The sequence below is a fragment of the Salvia splendens genome, chromosome 8, assembly GCF_004379255.2.
Source record: "Salvia splendens isolate huo1 chromosome 8, SspV2, whole genome shotgun sequence".
Taxonomy (NCBI): Eukaryota; Viridiplantae; Streptophyta; class Magnoliopsida; order Lamiales; family Lamiaceae; genus Salvia; species Salvia splendens.
The window spans coordinates 22,821,859-22,841,973 of NC_056039.1; the positions used below are offsets into that span (position 1 = coordinate 22,821,859).

The window sequence follows — 20,115 nt, forward strand, 5'->3', positions numbered from 1 at the left end:
AGTTGGCCATTTTGTGTTGCAGTTTATTTGTTTTATCTTAAGTCCATTGTAAGCTTGCATTTTTACTTTATTTCCAACTTTAGTTCCCACTTTGTTCGTAAGTATTGTTTAATTCTGCATTTTATTTTTTCCCTACCTATATTAAAGCATGGCGGCATTGCCAAAATCTTAAGTGTTGAAATACATAACGGATACTTTTCGTTAATACTCACTTCGTCCCATAAAAATAGGGACACTTTCCTTTTCCGTCCGTCTAGTTAAAATAACCCATTTCCATTTATAGAAAGTTCTCCTCAACTCATTACTCATATACATCAATTTATTTACAACTGATACCACTAGAGCTTACCATTAAACACTAATAATAATGTGAGTCTCACTATCCACTAACATTATTTCAGTTATCATTCTCCTTATCTCTCTTACTTAGTAATTATGCATTAATTCTCGTGTCGTCCTAAATATCCCTATTTTTATGGGACAGGGGGAGTAGTATTTGGGAAGTGGGAACGTAAAAGTATTATTGGATAAAAGGGACACGTGCCTACGACACAAGTGCAAAACCCCTTCCTTTCAAATGACATAGTTATCGGGGAACGGTGTTGTTGTCTTGTTATGTTTTTCTACACTTGTATATAGTTTTTGATTTGTTTCTTGTTTGTAGTTTTTTTCTTTTTGGATTTTTTTTATCAACGGGTTCTCTTCGCCAAACCTATAATTTTATTTGAAAATCTATAAGACGACGGTTGAGCGTGTGTAAGCATGGTTATGGAGGAAAATTATGATTGATCATCATACCGGAGAAATGGCAGGTTGTCAAACTAGTCAGTTTGATAACTTAACTTACCCATTCCGGAGTTCGAGCATGAGACAATTGTGACTTGGTACTCCACTCTCTCCATTAGAGAGTAAGGTTAACTCGAAGCAGTTAGATAGATGTGGAAATTATGGTTTGGTGTAAAAACCAAAGTTCATTGGTTCGGTGGAGGTTATGAAATTACCAGTCCATGTGGCCTACCGGTTTGAGAATAGAGGAAAAACTGCAACCATTGGAGATTCATCTACCTGAATTGGAGTCAAATTCATTTCCTCCTATCCTCGAATATTTGAAAGAAAATGAGACCATTCTAATAAACAGCAATAATAGCCTAGATAAAAGGAAAAAAGACAATCGTATCAAAGTTTTGAAGAAGCATAAGGAGATGATTGGTTGGACTTTGTCCAACGACATAATGAGTATAAGTCCCGATGTTTGCATGTAATACATGAGTTCAGAGAAGGGTTCCAAACTCTATAGGTATCTTAAAAAGAAAATTGAATGTGTCTACTTGGAAGGATTAGAAAGCCAGATTCGACGATGATTTTCCAAAGGAACACTCGTACGCCGCCCAGTTAGTTTAACTGGGCACTCTGGATGCCGCAGTGGGTAAAGTAGCCGAAACTGGATGAGGCTTCAAGATTTTGATCCAGAGAAGGATCGAGCCAAAGAAGGATCTTGATCCACCACCCACTGCTATCTAGCCCATACCCTACACAAAGTGGGGGAGGTGATTTCGTTCCAACTCTATCTTTTATTTGTTGTATATATGTGCTGTGCGTGTGACGTATGTGTTCACTTTAATCTTTTTTGTATTTGTGACCTTGTTGGCTTTATGTGTATTTTGTGGCCTTTCCAACATTTGTGATTGTTTGTGTCGTTAGTAATCTCTTTCTAAACACTTGGTCTACTTGCTCTCGAGCAAGTCGCCCAAGTGTGAGGAGGCGGGATCCTTGGACAAAGTAATACGAGTATTGCCATAACTGATTCGCCTCGCCAGCGAGATGATAGGAAGCCCACAGAACCCATTTCTTTACCAGAGTTTCTTGGATACGATAGTATTTTTGTACTCTGTTTAACCACACACGTGGGTCGTCAATGCCATTGAACTTAGAGAAATCCATGCGAATATGATTTTTCCAATATCGATCGGTGTGTGTATTGTTTTATGAACTTTCATCAGATTCAGATATTTCATCCTCCCATTCCATTTCTTACTCATAATATCCGCTTGAGGACGCAAATGGGTTTGGTATGCCCTTGTTTCTTTATTCCTCTACCTCTTTTGTTTTTATAAAATTGTTCGCATTTCTTCCCTTTCCCTGAACATTGTTTGAGCCATCTCCAATAATTTTGTCATGGATGAGTCAAGTGACTCAAATATAGCACGTATTGCTGCCATAGTTCATACAAATAAGTTAAGATTTTGCCCAAGTTACTATCGTAACGAGACTCTTGATACCAATTGTTGATACCGAAGGACTCCGGTATGATCAAATGATCAATTTAAATATGCAATATAAGTTAATCCAAACAACTATGTTGTTTTACATATTTTTGTGGTGTGTCTATAATAAGAGACGAGGACTCGTTTTATAATGCTCTAGGAGTCACATATGAAATGACACGACTGTTGACATAGATACCTATTGAAATGAAAAGACACATCTCTCTCAATGAAAAGACTGTTAGAATTAATTTACTGAAAAACATATTTCGAGCATGTTGCACGAATATAATTGCTTGTATACAATAAACTCCACAATCCACTTTTAACCCAAGGCGAGAAGAAGTAATTTTATCGCATTGGTGTTTGTTTGTGCATTTATAAGATGTTTCTCAAACATTTAAATGTATAAGAAGCAAACAAGTCTAATTCTTCTTCATAGTAGACTGGTCGTGAACGACGTTCACAGAAGGTGACATAGTCGATCCTTTGTAGAAGAGAAATCTAATTTCACAACCTAGATTGGCTTTGGCTACCTATTGTGAAAGGTTGTAGTGTCAGTCCGCATGTTTCCTTACCTTAGGAAATAAACGACACTGGTGTGGTATAGCACTGAAGGATATAACAGTTGAGATAAGTCTTTCTTGCTATTTACTGAAAGACGAGGTCTCGGTTATTGTTATTTCTTAATCATTGTTGACATAACATTGAGCATACGATATTGATTATGCACTACTTTGATTTATCAAATGGTGCGGACTTTTCGCAATCCAAGAATCCTGATATCTTGCGTAGTGGTGATCAATGTCTAGAGGTGCTAGTATTGTTATTGCAATGAATCGTGTGCTGGGTGAGTCCAGTTTGATAATATCCTCAAGAGGTGTTCGAAAAAGGTTTTATTATTAAGAAACCCGACCGGTTGGAATTTATTCTAGAGTAATAAATAAAGATTTTGAAGAAGACAACTCTTGGAAAAAGATATTAATTAATTAAAGTCAACTAGCAGACTTAAATTAATTAATGGATATTTATATCTTAAACACGAGAAATAATAAATTAAAGAGGTAAAACCCAGATTACTCGTAATTTGGGATTGGACGGACAGTCAATATTATTATACTATAGTGGATGATTATAATATTCTGTTAGACTTGTATTAAATTGGGGCTCAATTTAATTAGTAAAAGTCCAATAGGTTTGGCTCAAGTCCAACCTCCATGGATCCTTAATCTGGCCCATCATAACTCTATATAAAGGAGATTAGACAGAAGAGAAATGAATTAATTCATTTTAATCATTCCTCTCTCTAGATTGAACGTGTCTTTCAGTTCTCTCCAGAACTGAAATTTTTGTCTTCTTCTCTAATCAAGTCCTTTTGATTCAGACGAGCTTTAGCCACCCAAAGGTCAGATTCTGAGTTCGGGATACAAATTAGAAGATTCGTGATTGAGTATGAAGAACATCACATGGAGAAGCGCAAGCAATCATCGATTTTTTGGAGAATTAGATCGCTAATTCTAAACAGTAGGGATTCATGAATTAGGTTTTTGATTCCTTATTTGTGAATAATCTGTGTTCTAGCATGCAGTTGATTGTTTCACATGTAGTTAATTAATCCCATAATCGGTCAAATAGTCTGTATGCATGATTTATTTGTTTATGCATGACTTTCCGTACCAGCATCGCCGATGGCTCTCAAGAACCTGTCCAGCCAGACAGATCACAAACCAGTCGAACCAAGATTGCAGAAACAGAAAGAACTACTCTTCCAACATCAACCCCAGCTGATGTCCAAGAAGCGAAGTTCAAACTGGGCGGACCCTCGAACAGTCATGGCAAGGCACACACATGTGGCAAAACTTCCGTACCCTATTAACCAAGAGGAGATCAGAGCCTTGTTAAGGCACGCTGAGGCCCGTGGAGGACTCATCAAGGATTTCGCCGGGAGAGCCCAGATCCTGACGAAGCTTCCCCAGGATGACATAAAGTTTAAATTTTCTGATGTCTGCAAGGCCGCGTTCCCATTTCTGAAAGATCGATTGATGAGTTATTCTATAATACGCGGCCCTGACTGGAATCACTCCTTTGAGGTGATGTGTGAGACTAGTAACTGTGCTCTGAGAGCAATACTAAGTCAGAAAATCCAGGGGAAAAGTTATGTTGTCCTCTACGCATCAAAAACATTGGGTCGGGCGCAAAGGAACTATGATGTGACCGAAAAAGAAATGCTATCAGTAGTCTTTGCATTTGGGGAGTTCAGACAACACCTACTTGGTTCCAAAGTGATGGTGTATACAAACCAGACAGCCATCAAATACCTATCGTCGAAGAGGAGATCAAACCCGCATTTGATCAGATGGTTACTCCTTCTACAGGAGTTTGAGTGGGAAGCAGTTGATAGGAAAGGATGTGAAAACATAGAGGCGAGTCACCTGCGCCGAATTCTGCAAAAAGAAAATAGGGAAGCCATTCCAGACAAGATCCCTGGAGGGCACCTGCATCTGATCAAGTCGAAGTCTGAGGGACAGCGGATCTGCCAGGAAAGGAGGATTGATCAAAGTAAACAGAGAAGCTGGGAGCAACTTGCACCTAAAAGGGCAAAGTTCGCAGGAAGGACCGACAGTTTGGAGGAAAGTGAGTTACCCGGTAGGAACAGAATAGAGGCATTTGTAGTGAATGACATTTCACTACCAATGCCTAGCTCACGCCAGTAAACAGGTAGAAGGAGTGATCGGGTATTCATGGATAGTCTGCTTGATCAAGCGACAAATTCTAAATCTCTTAATCTGATCAAGTGACATTCCAAGGAAACCCTGTCAAATCCTTGTTAGTGTAAATAGTTTTTTTTAGTGTGTTAAGTTTTTCTTAGTTAATCAAAAGTCGGACGTGGAGAAAAGAAACTGATCAAGTGGAATTATGTGAGTTGTCATCGGGATTTAATGGTCCACGTGATCAGTGCAATTTGAACTTAATTGGTGGTGCAGTGATTGAGTTGATAAGAACAGGTGATGATAAGACGTGCGCAGTAATTTGAGAGGTGTCAGGCGGCGCCGACTGTTGAAATGAAAGGACGTCCTGGAGAGAGGAAGGAAGCGTATCAGAGAAGCTTTGCCACCTGGCACTCTAAAAAGGTGTGCCTGCACGTGAAGAGTCGCACAAATCTGAACAAACGCAGATATCTCAAACAGGCAGGAATCTCAACAGTCGGGGCTGCAATATAAAAAGGGTCTTCCGAATCTCACTTTCCATCAACTACCTTCAGAACCTTTGTGCTATCCTCATCTAATTCTCTCCAAATTCAAATCACCAGCAAACATAATCAGAAAGAAATGCAGGGCAATCAACTCGAGACATCTAATACATCCTCATTTTCTTCAGGAGCCGGCATCAAGAGTGATAATCAGTGCTCCTTGTTACCATCCAGTCCACCAACCACCAGAACCCCATTATTGCCTCCTAGATTCATCAGCTGGCTCCAATATGTGGAGCCGACTGACATAAGGCGTGTGGACTCCGTACTCAGAAGTTTTCCCGCCGGCGCTGACCCCGTGGAGATTTACACTGCCCTAAAAGCTCCCCTAAGAATTTCTCGGTCTAAGGACCCTGCTCCGCCACCACCAACAGAAGGGCTGCCTCTTCTTAGTGATTTCTTTCTACGACGAAAGGAGGGAGAATTTAACCTTTCTTCGACTATAGAGGAAGACTCCATCCCGAGAAGGACGCGCCACCAGACAATGAACCAGCTGCTTCCTGAAGCTGATGGTACAAGGCAGCAAGCGGATGAGGAGAAAACCAAGGGACCGGAGCAGTCATTGAAGCAAGCAAGACTGTGGAGAGCAACCAGGTGAGAGCAGAGGAAGGGAGCAAGAGGAAGGGGGAAGAAAGTATTCTTCCTTCCCCTAAAATGGGCCACCATACCAACCAAGGTATGAGGCTTACTAACGCTGCCAGCATGCTTCTCCCCACGAAAGAGAAAAAGAATAAAAATACCAAGAAGGAGGAGCTCCGATAAACGCGTAGCCTTAGAGGCAATAAGGAAGGCATGTGTAATGGAGGCGATAAGGAAGGCGCGCAACATTCTCCTGATTCAACAATCTAGAAGGTAGTAGTATCACCCTTAACCATGTTTCTTTGTGTAAATTGTGTTTTTGACTCCGTTCTCACACTTAGTCCTGTGTCTGGACTAAGTGTGAGAAGTTTATGGAAGTTATTGTCTGTTTTGCCTATGTGTTATGTTTTTTCTATATTAGCATGTGTTGTTTGTTGGCACTGTCTCACACTTAGCCCAGTATCTGGTCTAAGTGTGAGAAGTTTCCTTGTTGTGCCGTCGCTTGTGCCTAACCCTTTTTTTCCATTGCATCCAGTCCCTCGAGGACGAGTTCATATACAGTGGGGAGGGGGGACGGGTTAGTTACAGTAGAATCATACATGCTAAAATTTTTCAAAAATAACAAATTCCAGATAGTAATGAGATAGACAATATGCATGAAATTGGATAAATGGAAGACTTGATTACTTTTTGGGAGAGTTAGAAAAAGGATTCAGTATGCTCACATGTAAAACTTGATTGCAAAAACTTGATCAATTTGAACGACGCAAGTATGATGGAAACGCTCAATTTCTAAACCAACTGTGAAGCCTCTCTATATGTGAGTTATAAGCCAAAAGTAGAACATTTTCTACTATTTTTACAAAAGAAAAAATTTACGAGAGGCTGACTTTTAATATTGAGATGAAAATTGCACAAGTAGTAAGGACTAAAGGCACTAGGACTTAGCCTTTTGAGCAGTTTTCTTCCTTCGATTCCACAACCCCGCCTCATTAATCAAGGCACCCCTTAGTTAACCACTTTGAGCCCAAACACCCTTACTCATTCTTTGAAGCCTTAAGACCAAATACAAGTTTCATATCACATGAGAAAAGAGGGTCGAAGAGATGAAGTTTGTCAAGGGAAACAAAAGGGGATAACAATAGAATGATCGAAATAAAGGGTAGCCGGGTTGATCAAGTTAGACAATCGGGTTGATCATATAAAAAATGATTAAAAGGTTTGAGAAAAAGAAAAGGAAGGAAATAGTTGTAACCTGACCCAGAAAATCAAAAGTAAACAAATAAGTCGAAAGTTATAAGGCTAAAGGTTGAAATTTGATCGAGAAGGAGCATCAAGAAGAGGAAGAAATAAATATCCCAATTCTGATCCAGCGAGTTTAGTCAAATCTTTGGCTTTTCGACTCATGTGATTTTTCTTTAAAATTTTATATTTGAACTTAGAACCCCTAGGACCCTACCCTAATACGTTACTACCCTTGAGCCCCGTTACAACCTAAAATAAAGACCTTAAGGAACTATCTTGTGCAGTCCGATTCAAGGTATTAAATTTATGGCAACACCGAGTGAAAGTCCTAACATCTCTGTGAGAAATGAGTGACTGAGTGAATCCAACAGTGGTTTTTAAATTGAGAAATCTCGACAAGCTGACACCTTGATCAAGCAAAGGCGAAAGAGAAGGAGCACAAGCTACTGACAAATGGATTGACCTCGACCTCGGGTATTTTTTTTTTATTTTTATTTTTTTATGATTGTTGGAAAATTATTCGGTCTAATGCATATATATGTGAATACGTATTTTTATCTTAAGGTCTTGTTTTTTCTTTTCGATTTTTTTTCTTTTACTTGTGAAATAAGTAAACCATGCCTGAAATTTGCCTTATCTTTTTCGTTTCTTTTTCTTTATACTTGGGGACAAGTATGTTTTAAGTGTGAGCAGTTTGATAAGGCTCATTTCATGCATCGGTTTAAGGGTAAAATGTATACTACTTGATCGGTTTATCGCGCAAAACAAGTGTTAAAATGTGTAGATATGCTACTTGACCAAGGCAGCAAGGCCGAACTAATCAAGCAAGTACAAAAGGCGAAAAAGGGCCATGAATCGGGGGAGTTGATCAAGGGGGAACGATCAAGCAGTAAGGTGGTGACCGCTGGCTGTTAGAAGAAGAACACGTGAGGAAATGAGCTGGATATGGAGCACCATTCTGTTATCAAGGGCAACGTTCTAGAAGGGGACACGTGCCGGAATATGAGAACGCAAGGACGAAGCTGTTATACGAATCTGTTACCAAAAGCATCGTCATTCTAGAAGAACAGCACGTAGCAATCAATGAGTCGCTCACTCTCAGAATGAGCGAATATTCCCTATCAAGATCGTTATCCAGCTGGGAGTCGAATCGAGCTTATAAATAGATGATGTGCCACCACAAGAAGGGAGATTCGACACTTTACTTTCCGTCTAGTTTAGCTTAGCTTAGTTATCTAGCGTAGTTCAGCTCTCTAGCTTAGTTTAATTAAGCTCTCTAGCTTAGTTTAGTTCAGTTCTCTAGCTTAGCTTAGATAGCTTAGTTAAAAGGGCGACCGAAGGGAGCACTTCAGAATACTCATTTCTGTTAGCGTTATCTTAAGTTTCCCGCTGAGATTCTTCTCAGTTCTTACCGTTTTCTTAGCTTCCAAAGTGTTAGCTTAGTTTAAATTTCACGTTGTACTCAGTTTTTAGTTTAATCAAAGTTATTTTCGTTTACATTCTCGCATTTACTGTTCTGCATAGTTTAACTGCAATTCACTTGACCCAGTAGTTAAAGTTCCATTGATCAAGCTAGCTAGTTAAATTCTGCATAGAGTAAAGACAATAGTTAAAAACTCCAAGTTAAAGCGTGGCAGCAACCAACCCCCCTGTTCACTACTCACACACTCGATACACCAACTTCTCTGTGGGAACTTGCCGCTTTAATGTTAAAGTTGTGCAAAATTGGGAGTTTATAAATTATTTTGGCAAGGAAGAAAGAGCGAGAGCAAGACTGTAGTGATTAAGTGGCAACGACAATTTTCTAACTGATCCGACCGGTTCGGTTATCATTCCATATAACTTGATCCGCATTCTAATCGCGTTTTCGCCTCTTTCCAAGTCTCGCCAGTAAGAGAGAGAATAATGTAAAGAAGACTCTTCTCTACCTTATTCTCTCTCTTATTTTACTATTTCTCGACTTTAGCTATTTATTACTCCCTCCGTCCCGCTTTAGCAGTCCCGGTTGAGTCGGGCACATGTTTTAAGGGGTATTTAAGTGTGTAATAAATAAATGATGTAGTGGAGGTTGGGTCCCACTTTTAAACAACTTTTTTACTTTTTTGCTTTTAAGTGTGTAATAAATAAATGATGTAGTGGAGATTGGGTCCCATTTTTAAATGATGTAATAAATAAATTGATGTAGTGGACATCAAATTTTATGCACCGAGTTCAACCGGGACTCCTAAAGTGGGACACCCGAAATTGATCAACCGGGACTGCTAAAGCGGGACGGAGGGAGTATCATTTTTATAAAAGGAGTGCAGAAAAGTAAATGTGACAGTAAATGCGGGACGGAGGTAGTATTTTTTTTCGTTTCAGTTAAAACACAAAATAAAATCTCCTAAAATTTTGTGTCATCCAACAAGAGTGACATTTTTTATGGGATGGAAGGAGTAATATAAATTAGGTGTAACCTTCAATTTCAATTGAAGTATGAAACTAATTTTGGTGAATAGACAAAGATTAAAAGATAAGATTATTTTTTTTAACGGAGAGTATAAAAGTACGAGTAACTATTAAATAAAAAATTATATAAGGGTCCTTAAGAAACAAAATATAAAAATATAAGGATATGTGGATATGTTTTGCCATAAATTTATCTTATATGATAAGAAAATTATAAATCTTAGATTATAAATTTAATATAAATAAAACAAAATGTAATGGTTTTAGAAAATGTTATTGCTGAATAATTTGTTACGTTAAAGATCGAAAACATAAATACATGCATCCAATTAAATACTAGCTTTCTGAGTAATAATTAGAGTTTTCATATATAATTAACAAATCCTAAAAATAAAATCATAGTCCCTAAATAAGTAAAAATAAAAGTGTAAATTAATAAAGCACTAATGACTGTTTGCCTTCATGTAATACAAGGCAATTAGCATTACTACCAACCTTTCAATTTTTTATATGGTCATTCGAATTTGAAACCTGGCATTTAATTTAACATACTTTAAAAAAAATACATCTATACAGAATGGATCACACAAACTCAGAATCCAACAAAGATAATAATATTAATTGCTATTGTTTAAATTTATTTACCATGTTTGATTAATCCTCAGTATTTATAAACCATAGAGGATTGATAACTTCAATTCGAATAGAAATACTCAGCTTGCATAAAAGTATTCACTTGAATCCTCTTCTTTCTCCTGCTTTTATATGTAGTGTTTTTCTCAAAAAAATAAAAAATAAAAAATAAAATCTTCTTGGCTTTCCTTTCCCATTGGGGATATAATTTGTGTATCACTTGCGATTTACTGACATATTTGGTTATCATTCGCAGTTCTCGAGACTTCTGTATCAATTAGAGATAAAACATTAAGGTATTAAATGAATTGATTTATTGCTTTTTTACATATATATATTTTTATGATGGAAATGTAGTATCACTGGTGAACATATGGACCTTCTCTAAATATTATTGTATTTGTTGTTGTAGTTGTATTATTAATTATTGCTATAGATGATAAAATTGATGGCAAATAATGGTAATTACTGTGTAATTACATTTTATCTTGTTTTCAGAAAAATGGAGCGAGGATCACCCCAGGATTCGATATCATCTTCATTAGTAACGCCTCAATTTCTCTCATCGCTTCCAATGGAAACACGAGCAAGGTACGAATTTCAAATCAAATTAAGATTGCTCATTATATGTTGCAAAATGCAAAAAACATGCTCATAAATCTCACCTTTTTATACGCCCTCCGTCCACAATTCAAAGAGCCCTTTTGATAAGGGGGCGGACGCAGAAAATTATTAATAGTAGAGGCTGTATATTCTAAATTTTGGATGAGATGATAAATTTTTTATGTCATGTAGTTTTGTTAGGGACTTTTACACATCATTTTACATAAAATTCTAACATAACACAGTTAAAATAATAAAACATAATATACTAACATAATTATAATATAATACAGTTAAAATAATAAAAAAAATTAGTTTGGGAAGGGCCTTAAACCCCTCCTTAGTCATATGTGTGTCCGTCAATGTTTTTTACTCGGCACGGGTTTTAAGAAATTCATTAAATATGTGAAGAAAAATAAAGGAAGAAAGTGAGGGGAACGTGTAACCCATTTAAAGTATTAGTTTTATATTTGTTTGAGAGTATAAAAAGTTGGTGGAATATGAGGTCCGAATATTAAAAGTGAAATAAAGTTAATAGTTTTATAAATCGTGGACAATCCAAAATGGTAAAATAGTTTTTTAAATGGTGGATAGAGAGTGTATTAATGACTTGCACTTTATGTTTGCTAAACTCAGACCTGATATTATAATTTGGGATAACTGCCTTAAAAGTCACAAACTTTGCTCAAATTCCAATTTTTCCCACGACCTATAAAATTGGCGTATAAAGTTACCAACTTTGCATTTAGCCGCCGATTTCCCATGATGGTTTTTTCGGCTAAAGAGCGAGTTGATGTGTCGTTTTTAATTGACGTGGCGTCTCATGGCGGCTGACATGGTCAACAATTATTGACTGTGCAATAAAAAAAATTTAGTGACTTCTCCAGCAGCGCCAGCTGCAGCTCCTCTTCCAAGCCCCCGATGTGGCTCTGTGACGCCGACGACGAGCTCTTCGCCGTCCTCGGCTACAGCATCAAGCCCTCCGACATGGCCGACGTCGCGCAAAAGATCGAGCACCTGGAGCAGGTCATGTGCAGCGTTGAAAACGACGACCTCTCTCAGCTCGCCTCCAACACCACTCACTACAACCCCCTCTGATCTCTCCTCCTGGCTCGAATCCATGATTTCCGGCCTCAATCCTACTCCGGATTTCGATTCCGCCGTTAATAGAATGGTTGTGGACTCTGATTTCGGGTCGGATCTCACTGCCATACCGGAAAAGCGGTCTACCCTAACCCTAGGGCGAAACCCCCATCTCCGACCAAGAAATTGAAGCTTTCGACGCAGGAGACTGAGTCAAGCGAGTCGATTGTGATGGTTGACTCGCATGAAAATGGAATAAGGCTTGTTCACTCGCTGATAGCGTGCGCGGAGGTTGTGCAGAAGGAGGATTTCAAATTGGCGGAAGTGCTGGTGAAGAACATCAGTTTTCTAGCGGTGTCGCAAGCCGGTGCGATGCGGAAGGTCGCGACCTATTTCGCTGAAGCTTTGGCTAGGCGAATTTACAGATTGTATCCGGTGAATCCGGACTCCGCCTTCACCGATCTGCTCCAGATGCATTTCTACGAGACGTGCCCCTATCTGAAATTTGCGCATTTCACTGCTAATCAAGCGATTTTGGAATCCTTCGCCGGTAGAGATTTAGTCCACGTTGTTGATTTCAGTATGAAGTAGGGGATGCAGTGGCCGCCGCTGCTCCAGGCTTGGCGCCGAGGCCGAGGGGGACCTCCGAGATTTCGGTTGACGGCGGTGGGGCCGCCGTCAACCGATAACACCGATCAATTGAAGGAAATCGGACGTAAATTAGTTGGTATCTCCCAAATCGGATGAAGTGTTCGAAGCTTGAAATTTGGAGCAATTACAGAAATAAATTTTTTCGATGAATCCTTGTCAACTTTCAGGCCTGCCACATAGGCTACTTACTTACCGGAAAACACAGGGTCGTGTCAATTTGGGAGATATCAGCAACCCGACAAAGTTGGTGACTTTATACGCCAATTTTATAGGTCGTGGGAAAAACCGGAATTTGAGCAAAGTTGATGACTTTTAAGGCAGTTATCCCTTATAATTACAATATTTGTAATTTTTTTTTCAAAATTGTGTAGAATTGTAGATACAGAAGAACACATATCCTATCTAGCATTATTGACCGGCGCAGAGAGTCCAAAAGAACAGCAAATACATGCAATAATTGTAATTTCTCTTTCATTTATTATTTTATTTTATTTTATTTTATATATTTTTATTATTTATATTTATTTATGGATTCGAATATTAGCAGCAGACCCCTCAACATTCCCATTGGACGCCTAATGTGAATCATACAACTTCTAGACCAACAAGGTAACATATTTTCCAGAAATATAAACAATTTTACAATATATTTGGAATAAATGACTATTAAGTTTTTTTGTAAATTAAAAGTGGTATGTACATTACTATTATTGATATCTACTCATTATTAGAGTATGATTTATGATGTGTGTTTCTAGACCAATGGCAGGCACAGGCAGCGTCAACCAAGGACCAACGTTGAAGGTATGTATCTACTTCCTCCTCCGTTCCACAAAAATTATGTACGTTTGAAATAATACGGGATTAATACATAATTGGTAAAGCAAGAGAGAGAATGTGAAGAATAATTAAAATAGTGTTAGTGATAGTGGGACCCACGTTATTATTAGTGGTTAATGAATTGTAATGGTGGGCCTACTATGAATAATGAGTTGGGGACAACTTTTCATAAATCATAATACCCATAATTTTATGGAACAGACGAAAATTAAAATTGTACTCCATATTTTAATGAGTCGGAGAGAGTAGTACTTTTTTGTGTGCGCCAACAAATTTTGCATAATTTCTTTTTTCACATTTAAGCATTATGCTATAAATAAATATATTACTCTATAGTCTATTAATTTTTTTGCAGAGAATAAAAACGGTTTGTGAAGATGACATTGTTCCAAACCAAAAGAATAGGAATTTTTCTGATGAGGAATGTAGGTCAAGCAATTACGGAAGCGTTAGGTAAAACTGCAATAATTAACCCTATACATAATATTCATATCAACATTAATATGTAAAAATATAATGTAGAAAAATTGTGAATTTTAGGTACTCGATTTATGATGAGAGGTACCGAGCAATGGGGATTCCTGTGGATCCACATTTGCGAATGTTTATTGAAATATATGGGCATGGTACATTTATTTTCCAATTCTTTTATTATTATTTTGTACGTTTATATTTAGTTTATATGAATAAATTTAATTTTCTTTCAGGTAATGCTGGATTCTAATGGAGAAGATTCTTTTCTATGAAAAAAGGATTTTCCTTTCACTGCAGATACAGTGAAGAAATATATTATCATCGGATAATTTTAGAGTTGATCATTATTGCTCTCGTATTTTTTACCATTAGCAATCCCTTGGGTTACTGGTTTGCTAATTCAATGTATGATCTAGTTAATGAATACTGGTTTGCTAATTCAATGTATGATCTAGTTAATGAATACTGGTTTGCTAATTCAATGTATGATCTACTTAATGAATACCAATTAACAGATCTTTCTCAAATATGTACGAGTAATCTTATTTATATATTATATATATAAACAATATTTCCATTACTCCCTCTACCCCCAATAGATATATACACAACAATATTTCCATTACTCCCTCTACCCCCAATAGATATATACACAATTTTTCTGTTAGTAAGTTTGAAGAGAAAAAAAAGTAGTAAAAGTAGTGTCCATGTACAGTGGGGGTTCACATTATTAATACTCACTTCGTCTCAACTAAATTGAGCCGTATTCCATTTTGGTATGTCCCAACTAAGTTTAGTCATTTCCTTTTTAGACAAAAAAACAAACCATCCAATCTTCTTACTTTATTCCATCACTTATTGTCTCTCTTTATCTTTCTTATTTTAATCCACTCTCCTACTTTTCAACATATTTTCTTAATCTCCGTGTCCAAAAGTTTCGACACAACTTAGTTGGGACGGATGAAGTACTACTTTAGTTGGATTGTAATGATATAAATTGTAAATAAAATGATATGTAGGAATAATATCTTATTCAAATATTTCCTGAATAGAGAGTTTATAATTTTACAATTAGATTAGAAAAAAAACTTCATAATTAGAGAGCACTTTCTAATTGGAGTTGGACAACACTTATAGGTTGTTTCCAACTTCATTCTCCCATGCGGAATGAGATTGCAACACAACAAACTTCCCATCAAACTGCAACCAAACCGAGAATGTAGTCAATACATCAAGTCATTCTAGGACCGACTCAAACATAAGTCATCATGGGCCCGACTTAAGCGTTCGGAGTTGCCCTGGTTAAGGTCAGGACTTGAAGGGCTAGAGTTAGAGTCGGGTGTAAGATGACCTATGGTTCAAGGCCAGGCGTCGAACTAATTAGGGCTAGACAACACTTATATATTCTTTGATGTGGGATGAGTTTGCAACCAAACAAATCTCTCCTAAAATCGAGACCACATCAGGAACGCAGCTGACCCATCTAGTCATTCCGAAGTGAACTAAATTTATTTTCCATTTATTTTGTACATTTATGTTAAGTTTATATGACTAAATTTAATTTTTTTATCAGGTAATGCTGGATTCTAATTGAGAAGATTCTTTTCTATGGAAAAAGTTTTCCTTTCGGTGCAGATATAGTGAAGAAATATATTAGCATCAAATAATTTTAGAGTTTGTCATTATTGCTCTCGTATTTTTTACCATTAGCAATCCGTTGTCTTACTGGTTTGCTAATTCTATGTATGATCCAATTAATGAATAAGATCTGTCTCAATTATGTATGAGTAATATTATTTATATGATATATATACACAATATTTCTATTATTCCCTCTATCCAATATAGATATATCAACTTTTAATAGGGCTTAAGTTTTATTATAAAATTAATAAGGTAAAAGAGAGAAAAAGAAAAAAATAATAACAGTAGTGTTAATAGATGGTGCAAGTTCACATTATTAATAGTATTTAGTTAGATTATAATAGTATAAATTATAAATAAATGTTGAGGAAGGATAATGTTCTTACTAAATACTTTCTAAATTAGAGGAGTTTATAAATTCACAAATAGATTAAAAAATCAAATACTTTATATAGTATTTATTAGGGATAGAGAATATTAATTAAACAGTGTATTTTACATCCAAGTACTTGACTTATACAGATATACTAATTCATAGATGTGCGGTCAATTGTTAATTCTTCTTAAATTGTTAACTTTTTAACTCATCAACGCAATTATTAAAAATGTCAACACGACAACATTACTATATCAACAAAAATTTACTTGACATACTTATGTCTTTGGATTGACGTGAATATTTAAATCTCAACACAAAGACATAAGTACGTCATTTAAATTTGTATTGACATATCAATGTCGTCGTGTTGACATTTTTAATATACTGTGTTGAAGAGTTAACAAGTTAGCAATTTAAAAAAAGCTAGCAATGGATCGCACCCCCTAATCCATGTGTTTATGTGTGAATATGATTAATCCGCGTCATCAATTTGGAGACACATCTTACATACGCATATCCAAGATTTAATCTTGAGTATAGGTTTTGCAAGACACGATCCAATGTAAATTTTGCAAGACACGGTCCAATGCTGTTTTCAAACTACTTCCTCTGTCGTAAGATAGATGAATCTTTCCTTGGACGGCATGAGATTTTATATAGTTTTATTAAGTATAAAGTGTTGAGAATAAAGTACGAGATAGGGAAGAACGTACAGATAAAAGTGTTTTTACTTTTAGCAATGAGTCATCTTAGTAGGGCAATCCAAAAAAAAAGTGGATCATCGAATTCAATGGACGGATAGAGTATTATATTCAAGAAAATTCAGCATCCTTGGAGGCATATTAGTTTGTATTGTCCGCTTTAGACCAAACCTGAATTAATTTGGTTTTTGGATCACTCCAAAAGCCATCAAACTAATTGAGGGCGGACAACACTTTGCTTCCATCTTTGGATCACTTCCAATTGAGTTGGCGTGTTTAGTAAATTAGACACGCAAAAGGAAATGACGTATTTAGATAAAGACAGACGTTTTATAATTGAAAAACGCCAATACGAGTGCCGTTAAGTAAACTAACAAACTGCCTTTCTCCATCTCCAATCATATAACCCCAGCAAACCCCCCTCTCTCTTTTCTCCCGACATTCTTCATGTTTTTTCTCTCTCCATTAAAGATTTGAGAAATCTTCATCCTTTTACTACCACATCCGAAGTGATTTTTCTCGATTGATCAAGAAATCGTGAAAATTGAATTTGATTAGTGTTGGAGGAAATGGAGAGCTATTTACCAGTTACAAATGCGAAAGCAGAGAGGCGATCGAAATCGAAGACGGTTCAAAACACCTCCAAATCTCCTCTTTTAATGGGTTTCCTCTCTTGCCTTGCGTGGCTCTACGTTGCTGGCCGGTAACCCTTTCTGCATTTACCCTTTGTGATCAGTTCTTCTGTTCTATAATCTGATTCTTTTTTTTTTCTTTTTTTGGGTTTTTTTTGTTATCTCAGGTTGTGGCAAGATCCACAGAACCGAACTCTGCTTGCTGGTTTATTGAAGAAGAATTCTGGTCAGGTTTGAATATTCTGAATCTGAAACAAAATTCGCATTTAGGTTAATTTTTGTTTTTGTTTTAGTTTTGAAGAAATGGGTTTTATTTTGGGAGAGGTGTGAAATGGTATAGTTTTAGCCTAGTTGGTTCTAGATTTGAGATTCGAGCTTTGTAAGATGAACTGCTGAAGTCTGTTATGTAGATGCTCTTTCTATTCCATTAGTTATGATGGTGAAAATGTGTGTAGAAAACTCTATTAGGTATTGATTTTATGAGTGAATGAGCCACTACGTGATATGCCTCGATGGAACATAGAGGTGTAAAGCCTGGCTTTTGGTGAAGGTGAACAGGGGGAAGAGAATGTGACATATATGTTGCGTCGGTTGCGACGCAACATAATCAGGGGGTCTTGGATGTCAGGGTGTAAGTTAAATGTATATCAGACGAATCTCTTTCTTTTTTGTTTGCTTGATCTGAAACTTATGACACCAATTACTTTGATTGTGATTGCAGCTGAAGTTTTAAAAATCTGGAAGAAAGAGGGATCGTCGTGCGATTTGTGATCGGAAGGAGGTTAGCCACTTGCCTCTGGACTTCGTTTCTAAAGAAAATCTGCTGATAGTTGTCTTAGATCTTCATCTATTTGTAAACTAGAAGTTGAACGTCGTCAGTTGCTTGAATTTGCAGCCCTAATCGCGGTGATAGCTTGGACCGTGGTATTGCAGAGGAAAATCGTGCAAATGAAGACATTCTGATACTTGTAAGCCATCCAAATACCATGTCAGTTTAGCAGAATGACAGTAAACTTTGCATTTTCGATTACATAGGTGTTACAAGTGTAAAACAAGTTAGTATTTTGCTAGGATCTGTCAAACATACCAAAATGGAAGGACACAATTAGAGGAAAAAGATTTGTAATTGATATATAATTGATATAGCATTAATATGTATTACATTAGCCTAGAATAGATTGATCTCTAGCCTAAAATACATTGTAATTCACTCCTACTTAAGGAGGTAGAACCGAGGCATTTACATACTGAAAGATAATACATTCTCTTCCTCTAAACTATGAATTACTCTCGAAATCCCTTAGCTCTCGGTTATTAGCTTCAGTATGATCATCATGAGGAGGCCCAGGAGGAAATGCCCAACAAAGTGATACTCCCTTTCTTGATTAGTTTACACAAAAATTTCGTATGTGAAAAGAGGTAAATCATTAGTAAGTACTTGAACCTGTTTATCTTGCAGGGGAAAAACATGGTGCGAACCAGAATGGTGGAAGTTTGGTGATTAGAAATCGTAAGTGTATGTATCATCACAACGTCTAGAATGCTCGTTAAATTGGCATTACTTATAGTGGGACTAGAGAAAGTTCAGATTTTGAGGAATACTTCTTTTTTCTTCTTGTAATATTTTTCTACTTCTCCATCTAATGTTGTTCAATCTTTCTCTCTCAATTGTTTAATATTTTAGTTTGTCCAAGAAAAGATGTAAAAATATTTTTTTAAAGAAAATTCTCTCACATTAATATATAAATATAGTAGTACTAATTCCTATTTTTGTTTAACACACAAGACAATATTTTCTAAAATTTCAATATTTTCTAAAATTTCATTGTAATTAACCAAGTGTATACATTTCATAAATTGTATCAATACACACTCAACTTAAAATATATAGTAGAAGAAAATTTCAGATTCAATTTCCTCAAATATGTATTCTAATTTCAATTTACGGTAATTAGATCAAACTCAAAATCTATTTACAACCCTAAAAAAGACCAATTTGTAGAATTGAATTTAATTAATTTCATCTTCAACAATTGCGTAATTTGAGAACTCGGGTTCTCGAAAAATTCAATCTTGGTCTAAACCTTTTCTTCTCAAATGAAATCTGATTAATCTCACCTTCACCAATTGCATTTCTCATAAAATGTGGATAAGCTTTATACTATACTGAAAGTTAGAAACTAACAAAACGCTAAACCATCTCACTCTTTCTGTTTTCATACACAATTTTCTGAATCCATCTGAGAGATGGCGACGATACTGAGATGGTACAAACCCTTGTTTCCTCTCCGGCACCCAAAGGATGAAGATTTCTCAAATCTTTAATGGAGAGAGAAAAAACATGAAGAATGTCGGGAGAAGAGAGAGAGGGGGTTTGCTGGGGTTATATGATTGGAGATGGAGAAAGGCAGCTTGTTAGTTTACTTCGTCGAGAAAATCGGGTTTATAAAAACGCCATCCCCAATGTCATCGTCTTTATCTAAACACGCCATTCCCTTCGGCGTGTCTAATTTACTATACACAAATTAACTGTATTTGGAGAAAATACGAGTAAAATACGACGACATTATAAAACGCCAACTAGGCTGGCGTCTTTAATTATATACACGCCAATGCAGCTGGCTTTTTCCCATTTATGAAAGAGATAACAAAATGAGTATATTTTTTATTATTTTAAAGGTAAAGTAGC

At 36.5% G+C, this 20,115-nt stretch overlaps 1 protein-coding gene and 1 pseudogene across 1 annotated transcript; both read left to right on the plus strand.

Annotated features, from left to right (window-relative positions):
• Window positions 1-5,593: 5,593 nt before the first annotated feature.
• Window positions 5,594-12,852, plus strand: LOC121745920 (annotated as a pseudogene).
• A 4,308-nt stretch (window positions 12,853-17,160) lies between these two features.
• Window positions 17,161-18,876, plus strand: LOC121745921 (hydroxyproline O-galactosyltransferase HPGT2-like). The gene is made up of 7 exons (XM_042139866.1): window positions 17,161-17,497; window positions 17,594-17,657; window positions 17,882-17,894; window positions 17,985-18,057; window positions 18,154-18,207; window positions 18,322-18,394; window positions 18,754-18,876. Exons 1-7 carry the CDS (start codon window positions 17,364-17,366, stop codon window positions 18,847-18,849), a joined length of 507 nt encoding a protein of 168 aa, XP_041995800.1. The 5' UTR covers window positions 17,161-17,363; the 3' UTR covers window positions 18,850-18,876.
• The last annotated feature ends 1,239 nt before the right edge of the window (window positions 18,877-20,115 follow it).

Excerpts from the sequence above, each read along its gene's own strand:
- LOC121745921 (XM_042139866.1), top strand. The coding sequence starts at position 17,364 with ATGGAGAGCTATTTACCAGTTACAAATGCGAAAGCAGAGAGGCGATCG. Across the intron at positions 18,208-18,321 it reads CGATTTGTGATCGGAAGGAG|CCCTAATCGCGGTGATAGCT; the intron begins GTTAGCCACTTG and ends TTGAATTTGCAG. Across the intron at positions 18,395-18,753 it reads ATGAAGACATTCTGATACTT|GATCATCATGAGGAGGCCCA; the intron begins GTAAGCCATCCA and ends TAGCTTCAGTAT.